Source organism: Astyanax mexicanus, chromosome 16 (genome assembly GCF_023375975.1).
Source record: "Astyanax mexicanus isolate ESR-SI-001 chromosome 16, AstMex3_surface, whole genome shotgun sequence".
In the NCBI taxonomy this organism is placed as follows: Eukaryota; Metazoa; Chordata; class Actinopteri; order Characiformes; family Acestrorhamphidae; genus Astyanax; species Astyanax mexicanus.
The window spans coordinates 36,554,694-36,573,839 of NC_064423.1; the positions used below are offsets into that span (position 1 = coordinate 36,554,694).

The following is a 19,146-nucleotide window of genomic DNA, read 5'->3' on the forward strand; positions in this document are numbered from 1 at the left end:
GTAGTTCTGTATCTGTTTCTCTACATACTTGTTATTATTATTATCCTCTTTTTACCCTGTTGGGTAATTGGTGGTGGGTCATTATTTTCAGCACTGCAGTGATTAGCACTGATTAGCATGGTGGTGGTGTATGAGGTGTTAGTGTGTGTTGTTCTGGTACAGTGAGTGGATCAGATACAGCAGTGCTGCTGGAGTTTTTAAACACCGTGTTTAAAAGCTGCTCCACTTGTAGATAAAGGAAAGTCAAGGCAGAAGTTCTGAATCTGTTGCTGCACAGTTTACAATGTTGGTCTTCCTCTAGTCCTTCATCAGTGATCACAGGACACTGCCTACAGGATACTGCCTAAAAGAAACTGCCCAAAATAACACTGCCTTCACAACGCTGCCCACAAGACACTGCTCAAAAGACAATGCCAACAGGATGCTGCACAAAATACATTAGCTACAGGACGTTGTCCAAAAGACACTGCCCACAGAATACTGCCTACAAGATGCTGCCCACAGGACTCTGCCCAAAAAACACTGCTTACAGGACGCTGCCTACAAGATGCTGCTGAAAAGAAGCTGTCCAGAGGATTCTGCTAATTTGCCCACAGGATGTTGCCTGCAAGACATTGATCACAGGACACTGCCCAAAAGACACTGCCCACTGGATGCTGCCCACAAGACATTGCCCACAGGCTCATGTCTACAAGACATTGTCCACAAGACATTGCCCACAGGCTCATGTCACAAGACATTGTCCACAGGACGCTGCCCACAAACCATGGTCCACAGGATGCTGCCCAAAAGATGCTGCCTACAGGATGCTGCCCACAGGATGCTGTTTACAGGACACTGCTCAAAAGATGCTGCCCACAGGAAGCTGACCAAAAGACACTGCCCACAGGATGCTGCCCACAAGACATTGCCCACAGGATGCAGCTCACATAATGCTGAGCACAAGACATTGTCACAAGACGCTGCCCACAGGACACTGCTCAAAAGACGCTGTTTACAGGACACTGCTCAAATGATGCTGCCCAGAAGACATTGCCCACAGGGCACTGCTCAAAAGACACTGCCTACAAGACTCTGCCCACAGGACAATGCTCAAAAACACACTGCCCAGAAGAAGCTGCCCACGGAATTTTGCCCACAGGACATTGCCCAAAATACATTGCCCTCAGTATGCTGTTGGGGGATTATTCTCAGTCCAGCAGTGACACTGGGGTGTTTAAAAACTCCAGCAGCACTGCTGTATCTGATCCACTCACTGTATCATTACAACACACTCTGCTAACACCTCATACACCATTAAAGAACAGAGTGAAAGGAGGATAATAATAAATTATACAGAGAAACAGATACAGAACTACAGTCTGTAACTATTACACAACTACAAAGTGCTACAAACAGATAATAAAGTAAAAAGCAGGTGGTCGTAATGTTATGCTTGGTCGGTGTGTGTCGATCTATGCTCTGTGCTTTCATTACCTCATTGTCTTCTGCGGAGGTAAAGTCATTAGGTGCGTTTTTGTGTCTCTTGTGATTCTAATTTGCTCAGTTCTGATTTATTCATCGGCGCGAGGAGATTATTGCGAATGGAAAACAAAACAAAACATTTAATAAGGGCTCAATAGGCTGAAATACCTCAGGCGTGCGGAGAGAGAGATGAAGAGGAGGTTGGGAGTCGGGAAAAAAAAAAAAAAAGAGCAAACACCATCTGTCAGGCCGGCGCACTATTCAAAGAGAACACAGTGGGCTGAGGTGCTTTTCCGAAGCCCTCAATTAAGGTGTTAATAGATATGAATGTGAGTCGGGGTGTTTTCAGAGAGAACGGGCGGAGAAGGTGAATCGCTCCAATTATCTCCGACTCGGCTCGACCGGGAAGCTTCCTGCCGCGCAGAATTCCACCCGGCTTCCTCCTGCAGCCGCAGCAGATTATCTGAATGAGAGATTCTTTAAGGTTCTGTGTTGTTTGTAAAATAACAGTTCTGTACAAAGCCGTGGACTCTGTGCTTAAGTACGGCTGAAGCTGCAGTTCTACTGACTTCCCTTCCTGGCTTAAAATGACCCGGGGAGAGGAGGAGAGGAGGAGGGGAGGGAGGGGGGCTCTGCTCGGATGAGATTTTCTGCTGCTTGTGATAGCAGAAATGTTGCTGCAGTGGTAAAGTTCTTTTCAGACCATTGGCCCAGTTTATATAAAAGTTTGTATAGACGTCTCTGCAGTACACTGGCATATAATTCTTAAGCATTTTCTCTTCAAAATGGCTTTAAATTTTATATACAGGAGAACAACAAACTTAAAATCTTCACTTTCAAAGGAAGTCTGTGTAAAATGTAATTTAGGAGCATTTAATGATTATGATGATGATGATAATGATGATGATGAAGAAGTTACATATATAGCACCTTTCTAGCCAGGACATTCTACATACAGTCATTTATAGGGCTGGGTATTGTTTTAACATTTTTAATGATGACACAGATACAATACTTTGAATTCCATACCAGGTGCGACAGGCAGTAATGCCTAGCAGGCTTAACAGCTACCTGTATAATCCTGATTAAATAGCGGACATGAGTAATCTCATTCTCATACTGTCACCATTATAGGATACTGTACTTTTGGATCTTGTTGGAACAAACAGTGAGCATGTTTATTTGTGGCGCTTTATTAAGAACAAAAAACACAGCGTTGCTTTAACTGCTTAAACTACAAATATTTTTCCCTAGGCATATTACTAGATGCATTTCAGTGTTTATTAAAATGTATTTTTAAGAAATATTAGCATTAGATTATTAAATTATATTTATATTAGTGGTGTCAATCACTTAAAGTTCATTACAGTCATGCATCACGCTAATTCCCTGTGTTATTGTGAGTTACAGTAATAATAGTGTAGTGTGGTTTTTAGGTCTGGCAGACTAGATTCTTTTTGCTGTATTATAATTTCTCAGGGTACATTTTGGTCAGTGCCTTTTTGGTATCGAACTTCAATTCCCAGCCCTAATCATTTACACTCAACACTCAACCAGCACACCCCGATGAGAAGTGGCAGCCAATCACACACACCATACTCTCAACCGGAAACAACAGTCCATCTGCATTGGCACTAAGGCATTGACCAAGTCATTGACATAGGAAAGAGTACCAAAGCTATATCTGGGCATACAGTCATACACATATTCATACACATACACTCTAGGGCCGCAATTTGCGGCCCGTTTCCTTTTTTGGAGCGGCCCGTGAGGTATTTTAGAAATAGAATGAAAGTTGGCCCGCTGTTAAGCAGGTTTTTATAATGTGAGATTCAAACTTTGAACGCTAGGTGTCAGAAATGGGCCAAAGAGTCGGAGAGACTGCGCATTTCTAGCGCAGAAAAACAGGCCGAAGAGTCTAAAAGCGGAGAGAGTGCTCATTTCTAGCACAGAAAAACGGGGCAAAAGAGTCTAAAAGCGGAGAGGGTGCTCATTTCTAGCGCAGAAAAACGGGGCAAAAGAGTCTAAAAGCGGAGAGGGTGCGCATTTCTAGCGCAGAAAAACGGGGCAAAAGAGTCTAAAAGCGGAGAGGGTGCGCATTTCTAGCGCAGAAAAACGGGGCAAAAGAGTCTAAAAGCGGAGAGAGTGCGACTTTCTCCTTCTGGCCCCCAACAAAAAAAGTTTGGACACCCCTGCTCTAGGGTATCTAATTCACCTGAAAAAAACTATGCAGATATGGGTAGAACATGGAAACTTCACCCAGATAGGGACTTGAACCCAGGACCCCAGCACCAGGAGGCAAAGGTGCTAATCACTTAGCCCCACTGTGCTTCCCATTTCTATGTCCAATCATCACAAAATTATTTGACCTAAAATGACCTTTTTTGTAATACATTTCTGAAATACTGACATTTTATCGCTCTCATTGGCCTGTTAGAAGTGGACTTTTTCTGAATTTCCTCTACAAATTCTGACATTTTTAAATTGACAATACAATTTTACAATTACATGTTTTAGCATATTGTCTTTGTCATATTTTTTGTTTATCGATCACTATGTTCTGGGTGTTATTAAGCTGTCCCCTAAGGTGATACTTCACATAGTATATCAAATTTAAAACTGGATTCCTTCAATTAGACACACCAAAGAGCTGAACAGCGTAAAATACGTTGTGCTAAAAGTTGTTTGCTTATTTCCGAGTCTGAAGATGATGCAGAGCAGTCCACCCACACAGTGCTTTACTTGCTCATCAGTTGCAGTTGCTTTCACTTGAGTACGTGTCAGACAGGTGGCCTTTTACTGACTTTTTAACACCCACCAGCATGACCTATGGACTCAGAGGGCTCCCTCATTAAATTTCACACTGCTCGTAGATCTTTACCGCTGACATAATTACTTTATTACCTAAAAACTCAGCTCCTCACAGCCATGTAAAATCCTACAAACTGCCAAGGGCATCCACTGAGTGTGCCTTCTCTCGTTCTATAAAGAAACGTTATGTAGTAATGGGCAATGAGGCGTTTGTAACTGTCTGCCATTATAATTTTACAGCATGGAAAAGACTGTGTTGTTTGCGGCTGCATCTTATTTTATTCCTTAAATGTGTTCCTAAAAAGTTGTCTGAAGTTACTGACATTCGTTTTTTTCTTGTATAATTATTTTATAAACAGACAGGATAAAATCCAGCCTTTATACATCACATTACAGTCCAATATACTCACATCTGAACGGCAAAAGAGCTAGCACTGTGGTTAGCGGCTAATGCTAATGCTGCTGCACCCAGCCTTAGTGCTGGAGAAACTTCACTTAACTGGAAACTCGCCCATGTAAAACGCTGTACTTCAGCGAAGTGGCTTTACTGCTCCTTAATACCTGACTGGAAGAATTTTTACATTAGGCGCATTAAGCAACACTAGTAAGGATGCCTACATTGAAGTGAGCAAGGATGTCGCCATGTTTCCCTTTTAATGAGGAAGCGCCTTAGTAAACAAAACTGCGCTAAACTGAGAAACCCTGAATGTTTCGGTTAGCCAGGTTGCCATCAGCTAGCAGTTTGTCCCACGCAGCTGCTGCTACACCGTAAACACATGGACTACAGTCTTAAATACTCACCTCTGAGCAGCAAAAGAGCTAGCACTGTGGTTAGCAGCTAATGCTAATGCTGCTACATCCAGCCTTAGTGCTGGAGAAACTTCACTGAAAGAAAACTCACCACTATAACGCTGTACTTCAGCAGAGTGGCTTTACTGCTCTTTAATACCTGATTGGTAGAATTGATACATAAAGCACACCAGATTATAAGCTACATTAAGCAACACTAGTAAGGATGCCTACATCGAAGTGAGCATGGGTGTCGCCATGTTTCCCTTCTAATGGGGAAGCTGGGGAAAGCACATAAGTAAACAAAACTGTAATTCTTAAAATAAATACATTTTCTTTTAAAGTCAAACAAGCACTGTGTGTTAATCTACACAGATTTATCTCCTGAAAACTGTTTATTTGGGTGAGTAAAGTGCTTCCGTTTATTTAGAGTAAGCTTAGAGTTTCAAATTTTTGTCTAACAGTGAGTTTTCAGTGAAGTTTCTCCAGTACTAAGGCTGAGTTAGCAGTATTAGCATTAGCCGCTAACCACTAGACTGCGCTAGACTGAGGAAACCTGAGTGTTCCGTTAACCCAGGGCGCTATCAGCTAGCGGTTCGTCCCATGCAGCTTGTTTTAATACTGACATTGGCAGGCCTTTAGACCACTTGACCACTTGGCGCCCCCTACTGTATAATTCTTTCTGTAGAGCCTGTATAGAGACTGAGCACACCTATTACTGAGCCACACCCATACACTTTTATACGAAACTTTTATACCTTTAAACGGAACTAAAATATCACTAAATGTAGCTTAAACACTGTATAATTAACAGGAAAAAAGTTATATCTTCATATTCATGCGTAATTTTGGATAAAATGTGAATGCAAAACTGGAAAAAAGTTGTTGATCAAATTGTGATCATGCCTGAGGGCCTATCGTACATTCTGCGCAAGCGGGTCGCGATGTTCGTTCCTATCTTACACCCCATCGGCAATCTATTTTCATGCCTTCACGTCCATGCTGTTAAAATAGCATCTGAGTTTAGGAATAAATCTATACTGATGGATGTGGTGGTCTGGAAATGAGGTGTGTTCAGGTAAATTTCTGGTGTGTTTCTATCTTGGTGGCGTTAACACAGGTGCGCCACTGACTGATTTAAACCCCGACAACAGTCAGTAGTCACCTGTCCATACCTTTCTTCACACTCAAGACACAGGGCCAGTGACCTGCTGGTGTACCTTCATAACATGAACACACAGGTCAGTTTTCTCTGCTGAGATGTGCAAAAGCACCTTACTGTTAAGATACAAACGTGCCAATGTCAGAGCATATCTGCACACTCTTAAAAGGAATGACAACTGGCAACTGGTGATTGGTTTATTTCATGGTAAGCCCAAAACACAGCCACAATTAATTAAGAGAATTAGTACATGGCTTTTGCATGTTTTTAGATGCCACCTTTTCTAAAATGTTTGATCTGATTGGATGATGTAAGAGAGCTATAATGTGGAGAAGTAAACCTACTGTACAAGTTTTTATGAACAGAATACTGGAGCTACTGTCTGTATAAACCAGACTACAAATCCACCACATGGCTCACAGCTAAAAAAACTCAAACACAGCAAACATTAAATACAGTGCTCTGTTATTTCCCCAGATTCATGCTGAGGAGATTTCTGGCAACAATGGATACGTGGAACTCTGCTTCTGTGCCAAGAAGCTGGACGATAAGGTAAGATAATGTGTTTCTTTCATCCAGAGCTCTATTCTCTTCTCTCCATTCACGGGTGAGCACCTGCTCACTGCAATTTACTTCAGGCTGATTTTGCCAGTTTATGGACTCCTAATAGATTCTGATTAATGTTTATGAACCACAATTAGAAAGTAATTAGCATCATTAGCGTTGGTGTTGGATGAGGAAATGTATCCCTGACTATTAGCTCCACATAACGTCTTTTGGCTTGGATACTATAGGCAAAATAGAATTTCTCTAGTAAGATTGGTAAGCTTGGCAGGGATGAGGGAAGCAAAATGAGCTGATTCTTTTAGTCAAAATGACACATATTCATTCATTAATATCTACTATAACTATAAGAATATATATTTTCTGATATTGTGAATTAATACTGAAGTGATCCAGACTATGAAGCAACACATAAGGAATCATGTAGTAACTTAAAATGTTAAACAAACCAAAATACTCTGTAAAGCAGCGTTTAGGTGCTCTTATCTGCTGAGCTGTTAACTTGCGGTTTCTGAGGCTGGTAACTCTGATGAGTGCCAGTTTCATCATAACGTTTTTGATGGTCTTTGCAGTGACTGCACTTGAGGATACTTTCAATGTTCTTGAAATGTTTCAGATTACCTGACCTTCATTACTTTAAGTATTATTTTTTTCTTTCTTTACTTAGTTGAGTAGTTCTTGCTTCTCATAATATGAATTAGAACATTACTCAAATAGTGCTTTTCACTGTATACCTGTAACTCTACCTCTTCACTACTTTACAACTGATGCTCTCAAACACATTAAGAGGCAAGAAATTCAAGTAATTAACTCTTGATGAGTTTAGCACAGCTGTTAACTGAAAGCCTCATAAAACTGACTGAGAAAATCCAGCAGCCAAAATGTGCAAGATTGTCTAATCTAGACAAGAGGAGTTATGGGTCACGTCCTCGCCCTGTTCCTGTCTGTCCTCGTGCCTGTGTGTTATTCCCACGTGACCTGTGCCCCTCTGTGTCTCCTGTCTCAGTAGTTTTCCACCACGTGTCTCATTTGTAGCTCCGCCCCTTCCCCAGGTGCTTCCACTTCTAGTGTGTTTCCTGTTCTTATAAATAGATCCCCTGTGCCACTTTGTCTTCGTCGGTCTTTGCACTGACCCCTGATGTTTGTCTCTCCGTGTCTATTTGTAATTACAGCCTTAGCCCTAGCCCTAGTTCCATGTTTATATCTTCTTGTTTATTTCTTTTTTATTTCTTGTTTCCTATAGTTCCCTGTTTATTTCCCTTGTTTCCTCCCTTGCCTTGTATAGTTTATTTATCCTTTGTCTAGTTTAGCTCCTTGTTGTTTTCCTTGTATATATTCCTGCCCTGTTTAGTTTTGTTTATTTCTCAGTTATCCTTGTTAGATTCTAGTTTCTTGTTTATTCCTTGTTTATGTTCTTAGCTCTGTTTAGTTCTTTGTTCATTAGCCTCCCTGTTTGTTTATATTGTTATTTTCTCTTGTTTGTTTTGGTTTATTTCGTGTCTAGTTATTTCTTTGTTATTTATATTATTTATTTATTTATTAAATTTCCCCTTAAATGCACTTGCGTCCGTCTCCTCGTCTCCCTGCCTGGGTCCACCCTGACATTATGTTGAAGCATCTAAAATTTAAAACATATGTTTACTAAGTAAGTCCATATGTTTTTTACTTTAATTTTGACATTAATCTACAAATGCAGAACATTTTATAGTAAAAAACCTTTTGCCTGGTCCTGTTTGTAAATGCTACAACAGGAGCTACAATAATACATGACTACTATAAAATATAAAACTACTATATTAAATGACTGAGAATACTTATAGAATATATGAATACTGCAATATGCCTACTATAATGCAGTGCTTAGAAAATTATGGGAACATTATTATCATGTTCTATTATTAAAATGCTAATTTGGGATGCACTATGCAAGTTTCAGCTGCATATATGCTCATTGTAAATGAATGTATTTTAGTAGAATGTAAATATATTAAAGATATTAAGCTTTAGTAGGACTGGAGTTTATCTGGAGTTCTCTTGACTCTCTGCACGGATCATCTTCATACTAAACTACATACGTCTGCTATGTTCTTGCTGGAGTGTGGGTGGGGGGGGGGGGGCGGTGGGCGTGACATGTGCAGGTTTGATGGATCACAGTATAAACCAATAGAGAGCTGGAATGGTATATGTTTGTACTTCTCCACATCCAATCACAATCAGATTCACTCTTATCTGGATGGAGAGATTTATCTGGATAGGGGTTTTATTGAACGATGTGAAGCCGGAATGAAAACGAGCTGAAATGAAATAGCAGTAACGAGGCTATTTTTTTAAATATAAGGCAGGGCTGCTTGATGTATTGTTTAAGCATTGTCATTGCAATGTGCGCATGCACAATAGTCATATCGCAGGACATGCAATGTCACTTAAAGCAATTAAATCAAACATGTCATGTTGCAGTGTTTGATTCTTGACACAATAAGTAGATACACAGAGCTGTCTCTGTGTCTGTGTGAGTGACAGGCTGCTGCTGCCTGAGAAGCGCGAGTAAACGTGGGCATGTGTGGAAAGCTGAAGATATTTCCAGTTACAGCTAAATTTACACTTTTAAATACCAAAAAAGGCTCTTATTTATTTTTTAAAAAGCTTTTAAATGCTTAAATAAAGGGCTGATTACTGTTGTTTTGCTGTTTTCCTCTGGTTTTGAGAGGCGCTCGGCACTGAATCAGCTCTTGATTGGTCCAGATGCAAGACAGCATGTTGGTGGGGGCGGGGCTGGTGACGTCATGGGCCCTGTATTGTTTAATATCGCGATATATATCATCAAAAAAAAAGAACATTTGCAATGTTAATTTTTTTTTCAATATCATGCAGCCCTAATATAAGGAGTAGAAAATTCAGATAATTGCATGAAAATGTAAGAACAATACAGACCAGAACGCAGATTGAAGCAGCTCATGTCTATGAATTCATACAGGAAGTTCTCTCAGCTGGAAAAAGCTCTGGCAGGTCTGAGGGCAGCAGGGGGCTGTGCTATTAGAGCAGGAAGGTGTCTGGTTGTCTTTGTTTGTGCCAGCAGTAACTCCTACACTGTGGCCTGAGCAGAGACCCATCATGCCCTGCAGTTCCTCAGGTGTTCCTCTACCTGTAACAGTGCTTTACTGTACTGAAACCATCTGAACCTCGCCCTCCCACACTCTCCACTCTCTCCACTGATCTCCTCCTCTCCAGCTCTCCCGCTCTCCCCCTCCTTCTTCCTCCTCCTCTTTTCTACTGTCTCCATTTTTCTGTTTGCGTTCATTCCTTTCTTCATTCGCTACCCCTTCATCTCCCCCCGCTCTTACTCGCACTCTCTGCCCGAGGGCACACTTGTTCGGAGCGGTAATCTGCGAAACGCAGCGTTTTTGTTCTTTGGTCTGACGCTGTTTCATGCATTCTGAATTCATGCATCTATTTCATGCAGCGTGGGGCGACAGCGCGTCGAGCATGTCGATATCTGTGGGAGATTGTTGATCTTGCTCATTTCAAGCCAGTGTAGCACTAGCGCTGATTTGTCTGTATACCAGCAGATGCAGCAGCCGAGCTAGGTAGCCGGTGATGCTGTTTGGAACCTGCGGTGCGACGGCGAGAGCGCGAGAGAGTGCGAGAGAGCTAGAGAGCGAGAGTATGAGAGTGCAACTCTTGCTTGTTTTGTTGCCAAAATGTATCTCTGATAAATGTATCCTGTACAACAGAGGAAACTCTTGCTCTTCCTTTCCTGTGAAAGTCCTGATGAGAGCCATTTTTATCATAATTTTTTCTTCTGTGCTTAATTGAGTAGTTCTTGCTTCTCATGTTATGGATTAGACCATTACTCAAGTAGAGCTGTATACCTGTAACTCTACCTCTTCACAACTTTACAACTGATGCTCTCAAACACATTAAGAGGCAAGAAATTCAAGTAATTAACTCTTGACGAGTTCAGCAGCACAGCTGTTAACTGAAAGCCTGAATTTTAGGTGACTCTATCTCATAAAGCTGACTGAGAAAATGCAGCCCAGAAAAAAATGTCATCTAAGCCAGAGGTGCTACTGTAAGAATTTGTTATATAAAACATATTCTGATTTGTTTAAAAAAATGGTTACTCAATAGTGCCATATGTTTTTTTAAAAATAATTTTATCTCAAATATTTCTATTTTCTACCCAATTTGCACAGCCAATTACCCAACCCACTCATTAGGACTCCCCTTATCACTCTATCACTAGTAATGCCCCAACACCCAACACCAGGAGGGTGAAGACTAGCAGATGCCTCCTCCGATACATGTGAAGTCAGGCTCCGCCTCTTTTTGAGATGCTGCTGATTCAAGCAGCGTAGGGCGACATTGTGTCGAGCGTGTCGATATCTGTGGGAGTTTGTTGATCATGCTCATTTCAAGCTAGTCCAGCACTAGCGCTGATTTGTCGGCATACCAGCAGAAGCAGCAGCCGAGCTGGGTAGTCGGTGATGCTGTTTGGAACCTGCGGTGCGACAGTGAGAGTGAGAGAGAGCGCGAGAGCGTGAGAATATGAGAGTGCGCCGCTTGCTTGCTTTGTTGGCAAAGTGTCTCCAGTTTGGGCAGCTTAAATGCGAGCATCCGCAGCGAGCGCCCACGTACAGACCTTCAGGCGGAGATTGCTGCTCTCGCGACCTGGAATGCCACTCACACTCACTTGCACTCGCTCTCGCTAAACCACATGCAGAGTTTAAATAAAGAACAAGTATCTGCAGATCTGCTCCTTCAGATTCCCACCAGCAAATCCCTCGAGGCGTCCCAGGGATACAGACATCATAGTGGCCCTGTTCTCCAGTGGAGGCTCCTCTCTGTTCTTCTGGGGCCGGGAATCGTTCACTCCGAACACATTGCCAACACATTACATATTCATGAATGCTGATGCGAAGCTGATGTGTTTATTTATTCATTTATTTCCCACTGAAATAAAGTTGTGCACCATACAGGTTTCTAAATCTGAGAGGGTAAAGCAAGTAGGACATTGTGAGTTTTAGTTTTAGCATCGTGCATTGTTTGTCGTGCAGTGTATGAGGGGAAGCGATGTCCGATTAACTGCCCAAACGAGCTGCGAATGAGCCCTCAAACATGTGTGAGCTTGTCTCACAGTGTGAGCTTACAAGCTGATTTCTTAACATCACGATACGTTTTCCCAAAATTCACTGCAAATATAACCAAAAAAAGCCTTTATTTTGGAGTGATGGTCTTTCCCATATGGGTATCCTGCTTCTGGATATATATAGAAACATTTTTGATTAGATACATTAGCGGAAGTCCTCAAATGATATGCACAGCCTTCATATCATCCATCTACATACACTCACTGGCCACTTTATTAAGTACACCTGTCCAACTGCTCATTAACGCATCAGAATGGGAAAGAAAGGTGATTTAAGTGAATTTGAGCATGGCATGAGTATTTTAGAAACTGCTGATCTACTGGGATTTTCACGCACAACCGTCTCTAGGGTTTACAGAGAATGATCCGAAAAAATCTGAGAACATATCCAGTGAGATGCAGTTCTGGGGGAGCAAATGCCTTGTTGATGCCAGAGGAGGTCAGAGGAGAATGGTCAGACTGGTTTGAGCTGATAGAACAACAACAGTAACTCAAAAACCCATTTGTTACAACCGAGGTCTGCAGAAGAAGAGCATCTTTGAATCAGCACAACACGTCCGACCTTAAGAACAGGAAACTGAGGCTACAATTCACACAGACTCACCAAAAATTGGACAATAGAACATTGATAGAAAAACGCTTCCTGTTCTGATGAGTCTCTGATGATTTCTGCTGCTACATTCGGACGGTAGGGTCAGAATTTGGCATCAACAACATGAAAGCATGGATCCATCCTGCCTTGTATCAACAGCTGGTTCAGGATGGTGGTGGTGCTGCAATAATGGTGTGGGGGATATTTTCCTGGCACACTTTGGGCCCATTAGTACCTATTTATGACCACAGTGTACCAGTATCTTCTGATGCTACTTCAAGCAGGATAATGCGCTGTCATGAAGCGTGAATCATCTTAGACTAGTTTCTTGAACACGACAATGAGTTGCTTCACTGTACTGGAATGGCATCCACAGCCACCAGATCTCAATCCAACAATAGAACAGCTTTGGGATGTGGTGGAACGGGAGATGCATCATGGATGTCCTGCCAATATGGACCCTCTGACTCTCTGAGGAATGTTTCCAGTACCTTGTTGAATCTGTGCCACGAAGGATTAAGGCAGTTCTGAAGGCAAAAAGGATTCCAACCCAGTACTAGCAAGGTGTACCTAAAAAAGTGGACGGTGAGTGTATAATATAACAAAGGATAACCTGTAATGTAGATTGCATAGACCTTTACATACTGATACTGTATATTTAATTAACCAACAAAATCCAAATCACTGAGTACACGTAGCAAGTGGATAATACTTTGGACACTCCTACACATGTGTACACTGAAGTAGCAGCATAGCTCCAATTTACTCTGTAAAATAGACAAACCATAGAGTCCATGTCATCTCAGCCACCTGCGAGTCCATGTACGTGTTTTTTTACGTGGAATTTCAGCGCACAACAGGACTCAACATGCTGCTTCTCTTTTTCAATGCGTTTTCTTTATTTTCATGACTATTTACATTGTAGATTCTCACTGAAGGCATCAAAACTATGAATGAACACATGTGGAGTTTTATGTACTTAACAAAAAAAGGTGAAATAACTAAAAAAAAAAAAACATGTTTTATATTCTTGTTTCTTCAAAACAAGCACCCTTTGCTCTGATTACTGCTTTGCACACTCTTGGCATCATTCTCTCAGTGAGCTTCAAGAGGTGGCCACCTGAAATGGTTTTCCAACAGTCTTGAAGGAAGGAGTTCCCAGAGGTGTTTATTAGCACTTGTTGCTCCTTTGCCTTCTTCACTCTGTGCTCCAGCTCACCCCAAACCATCTGGATTGGGTTCAGGTCCGGTGACTGTGGAGGTTCAGCTCATTTTTTGTTAAGTACATAAAACTCCACATGTGTTCATTCATAGTGTTGATGCTTCAGTGAGAACCTACACTGTAAATAGTCATGAAAATAAAGAAAACGCATTGCATGAGAAGGTGTGTCCAAAGTTATTGGACGCACCTGATTAAACAAATCGCACAGTGTCTGTCTGGCTTAATGACGGCCAATTCCACAAGGAAATAAAGAGAAAACTAATCCACATTATCATAGTCTGTAATCTTTGCCATCAGCTGTTTAGCTTTCCAATATCATTCTCATCAGTCCTGTAGATTTTTAATGGGTGAGTTTATAGTTGGTCATAAATGGACATAATTGCCACTGATTATTAAGCTTCAATAGAAGATCTTCTCACAGTTTGCCTCAGGCCTCGTCATTTACAAATCTTTCTTCAGCCAAGGATAAACCAATAGCACCACTGAGACATCTCACTTTATTACATCGCCTCTTTAAAGATCACTTCCAGAGCTTTCTAAGGTCTATGGTTCATATGTTCATTAAGGTTCATTATGGTTCAGTATGGAAAGTAATAATAAAAATTGCAATTGCATTGTTTCTCGCATTTATTTTGTCTTTATTATGATTGCAGACAGTATGAACTCAAGATGTTTTATGTTTTGCATAGTTAACTTAATTTCATTTATTGATATACATCCATCCATTCCTGCCTTTCAGACTTGCACATGTGTAACAATAGTCACATGCAATGTAGGGCCCTATGATGTTTGCACTGCGATGCACATGAACAATATTCACATAAGGCAAAAATATATAAGTAAATAATAATAATAATAAAAAAAATACTTTATATATATATGTACCAAAATATAGCTAAACAGAAAACAAAATCATAAACTTATATACAATTTTACCCTAATGATTTTGCTAAGGTTTATCTTGTGTTGGATTATTATGTAATTTACTGTAATATTTGAATTAGATGTGTCCAAATTGGATCTGAATCTGGGTTTTGGGTTTGTGTCTAGAGAGAAATAGTCTTCTAATAGATTTTTCCAGTGATTTGCCACCATTTTCATATTTTGTGATATACTGAATCTTCCAAAGGCAGATTATATTTGATTACTGCAATATTTGATACATGGAGTGCATCATTAATATCATGACATGTTGAATCATTAAGGTCTGGAGATACCTAGTAACACTTTTTTAATATCACAATATACAGTACCAGTGAAAAGTTTGGACACACCTTAAACTCAGGGTCTTTCATTATTTGTACATTTTCTGCATCATAGATTAATACTAAAGTCATCCAAACTATGAAGAAAAACACAAATGTTAAATATGTAAATTTATATTTACATTACTCGACTGTCTCTCTCTCTGACTTTAGTTTCCACCTGTTCTCTTGGGCTCCCTATCTCCTTATAAGGGCGTTTTTTTTTTTCTGGCCGTGTCCCAATTCACTAGCCTGGGCAGTGGTAGTGTATTGGACCGCAACTCTGATGACACGGGTTCAATCCTGCGGGAGGAGCCGTATGTTTATTTATTTATTTATTTATTTTTCTTATTCTTTTTTCTTGGGTTTACCTGCTTTGAGATGAACAGTTCTGCAATTGGGTTCAACAACCCACTGGGCAGGAGAGCTACTAGTCTGTAGCACTCCATCCCATTACACTTCATTTTACAAAACACAATTTATTTTTGTGGCCGCCACGTAATGGCTTGGAAAATATTTGGCCCGTGTCCAAACTTAATTGCTGACCCCTGCATCGCATGATTCTTTATGGGCTCCATCATAGTCTGGATGACTCCAGTGTTCCTTTACAAGTTCGGAAAAATAAAATAGAAACATTGAAACATTGAAGGTGTGAGTTTGGGTTGTGCTATGTTTATTATTTCCTGGTCCTGTTCAGTCTCCTCTAGTTTGCAGCTTCTTGATCCAGCAATTGTTGGAGTTGTTGAAACGCAACGCTGATGACTCAGTTTAGCCGGCTTTATATGGTGCTCGGCTCACAGTTATCATGCAATCGTAGATCTGCCAGGAATCCAGCAGAATTGAGCTATAGTTGGGTGCTTGCGTCAGAAGATGAATTCTGCCTAATGTCCAGACAGAATAATGGCCGAGCCGCAATCTTCTGACAAGATCTCTCTGTTCAGATGACTGCGAGACTCATTGACTAAAATTAGAACAGACACTTTAGCAGGCCGAGCTAAATGGACATGATTATAGCTTCCCCAACACGGCCTGTTAGCTTTGTTTTGAAGGCGGTAAATCTAATTTAAATGCCATATCATTCAATCTGAAAGAGAGCTTCTATCTTGAGCTGAAGTGTGTAAGCACTTTAAGGTCGATTTCACATCTGTCAGAACAGAAAAGCAGTCGGTAACTTTTTAAGTGTGTTTTGTTGTTGATTCCTGATTGGACGATGCGTTTTCACACCTGTACTCGCTGGTGTGTACGTGAGAGTACACTGCGGACTACTGTACATCCAACATCCAGAGCCTGGCAAAGGGTAGAAAATTAATCTGGCTCTTAGTGAAGAGCTGTGTTAAAAACTGTGCTCAAAACCTATTAACTATGTAGTGCACTACTTTGGGGTTCCACCGTCTCGTACTGTCCAAAAACATTGTGCCAAATTGTGGAGTAATTGGGTATTGAAGAGATTTATAACCAATAAATTTAACCAATTTAACCAAATTGAAAACCTCTGGAATATAATCAAGAGGAAGGTGGATGATCACAAGCAATCTAACCAAGCTGAACTGCTTGAATGTTTACACCAGAAGTGTGATAAAGTTATCCAAAAGCAGTGTGTAAGACTGGTGGAGAAGAACATGATGCCAAGATGCATGAAAACTGTAATTAAAAACCAGGGTTATTCCACCAAATACTGATTTCTGAACTTTTAAAACTTTATGAATATGAACTTGTTTTTTATTTGCATTATTTCAGCCATTTCTCATTTTCTGCAAATAAATGCTCTAAATGACAATATTTTTATTTGGAATTTGGGAGAAATGTTGTCTGTAGTTTATAGAATAAAACAACAAAGCTTATTTTACTTAAACATACACCTATAAAAAGCAAAATCAGATAAACTGATTCATAAACTAAAGTAATCTTGTAATTTTGTTCAATATATATATGTGTGTGTGTTTTGAATTATAGAAAAAGGGAGAGAAAATCAAATAAATCACCTTTCCTGTTTTTCTAGACGTGGCGAGACAAATTGAACGTGTTCATGTTCAGCTGTTGAAATCTGGGTTGTCAGGTCTGCTGTACTGAGAGTGATGGAAATTCTGAATGTGGATGGGACTAAATGCGGACAAATCGCTGTCTAAATCAGTATACACTCACGCCACTGGCAAGACGTTACCTTGACAACTAGATAGTGGGGCTACCTCCTGTTTCGCCGTCCCTGTGGAGATGTTCCAGGCTAATGCATTAAAAAAGGGGAACATTTAAAGGAACGATGTGTTTTATATTCTCTGTAATAACTCATAAAATTATCAGAATATGTGATCAGAAATTAAGGAAGCATGCTAATTTTAGGCTCTGGCATCTCCTTACAGCAGAGCTTCATTCATTATATTCTTCTTTAAATTGTTGAATTGTTATGGAGTGAAAATGAGATTGAGTTTAAACTTCAAAACCCCTGCAACTGTCCCCCTACTTATGTTCCTAGTCCTATTTTTAACATGGGTTGCCAGGTATTGAATACAACAGCATTCTCAAAAGCTCTGTGAGCAGAAACAGGGTAAATATAAGACACCTGTTCATATTGCATTATGTAGGAGAGAGCTTGGGTCCCAGAAGGAATACAAGACAGCACTAAGTATTTTGGTGATTATAAGTGCACCTTATAGTGCGAAAAATATGATATATAGTCTTTTTACTTGCCCATGATAATACAAACTCAATCCCAAAAAATCCCCCTATAGCATTTCCAATCTCCTGCCAAAAAGATTCTAAACATCCTCAAAATATATGTAAAAGTGATCGGCCATCTGAGTACCACACTATCTCTGCTGCTTTCCGGTGTTATTCATCAGAGCTCTTCTTTTAGGAGTGTATACATGTTATACATCTCTACCACTAAATATAAATATTTGTACCACTAAAATTATAAGTTTCTTTGATTTTACCAAATTGAAAACCTCTGGAATATAATCAAGAGGAAGAGCCATCAAGCCAAGCTGAACTGCTCGAATTTTTGCACCAGGAGTAAAGGCATAAAGTTATCCAAAAGCAGTGTATAAGACTGGTGGAGGAGAACTGCAAAAAACACGGTTATTCCACCAAATATTGATTTTCTAAACTCTTAAAACTGTATAAATATGAACTTGTTTTCTTTGCATTATTTGAGGTCTGAAAGCTCTGCATCTTTTTTGTTATTTCGGTCATTTCTCATTTTCTGCAAATAAATGCTCTAAATGACAATATTTTTATTTGGAATTTGAGAGAAATGTTGTCTGTAGTTTATAGAATAACACAAACCTATAAATAGCAAAATCAGAAATTGAACTGATCTCTTAATTGTTTCCAGAGCTGCATATAATGTATAATGTAATATATATACTTTTATATATAATTACCTGAATAATATTGAATGGTATTTTGAAATTATCCAGCTACCAAAAATACAGAGTCTTCAATCTGGAATTGATGTATAACAAAACTCAATCTCAGTCTCGTCTTGCACTTGTTTATGTTCATGTAGGTTCATACTGGCAACCCGTGTGAGCTTCCTGTCTGTGAAAGAGGGGGCGGGACAGACAACTCCTTTTATTACACGCTTGCTGTCATTTTACACATATTGTTCCTTTAACAGCTCATCCTCACCCACCTCTTTTCTTCTGTCTCCCACCATTTCCTCCTCTCTCTGTCAATTTTCCATCACATTTATTCCTACACAAACAGGCATGTCCTCCGTGTCCCACCCAATCAGCTGCTCCACACTGATTACCCAGACTGCTCTCAGAGCCCTGACTCTGAAAACCTCGTGTCAAGAGATGGTTTCACGCCTGTTTCCCCTGATTTGATTGGTTATAGATGTTAGTGTAAACAATGGCGACATCCTAGAGAATGAATAATGAGAAATAACTGCAGACTGCCTTCAGTTTCGTGCTGCAGAGACCTGAGAAACACCTGAGGAGTGAACTGTGTTCATCTTTATTTTATTCAAACTAGGGGTGAAACGATTACAAAAATTGATCAATTATTTTTCTGTGCCTCGAGGAATGGTTTAATTAATTTTAAAACGCAGAGCACGGAATTTAGCGTAGACTTTTAATGTGAAACATTACTGTATTGTCATTTTTCTAAGATGCACAACAATGTTTATGCCTTTATTATTGATATTTTATA

The 19,146-nt window shown here is 40.1% G+C and overlaps 2 protein-coding genes across 2 annotated transcripts in view; both read left to right on the top strand.

Moving 5' to 3' along the window:
* The window catches only part of rpl13 (ribosomal protein L13), a 127,781-nt gene that overhangs the window by 53,072 nt on the left and 55,563 nt on the right, over positions 1-19,146 (top strand). The window lies entirely within an intron of this gene.
* The window catches only part of cpne7 (copine VII), a 108,388-nt gene that overhangs the window by 33,767 nt on the left and 55,475 nt on the right, over positions 1-19,146 (top strand). Inside the window, exon 5 of the mRNA XM_022670070.2 lies at positions 6,704-6,778. Within this exon, the coding sequence (XP_022525791.2) occupies positions 6,704-6,778 (75 nt within the window). The remainder of the gene's footprint in view (positions 1-6,703; positions 6,779-19,146) is intronic.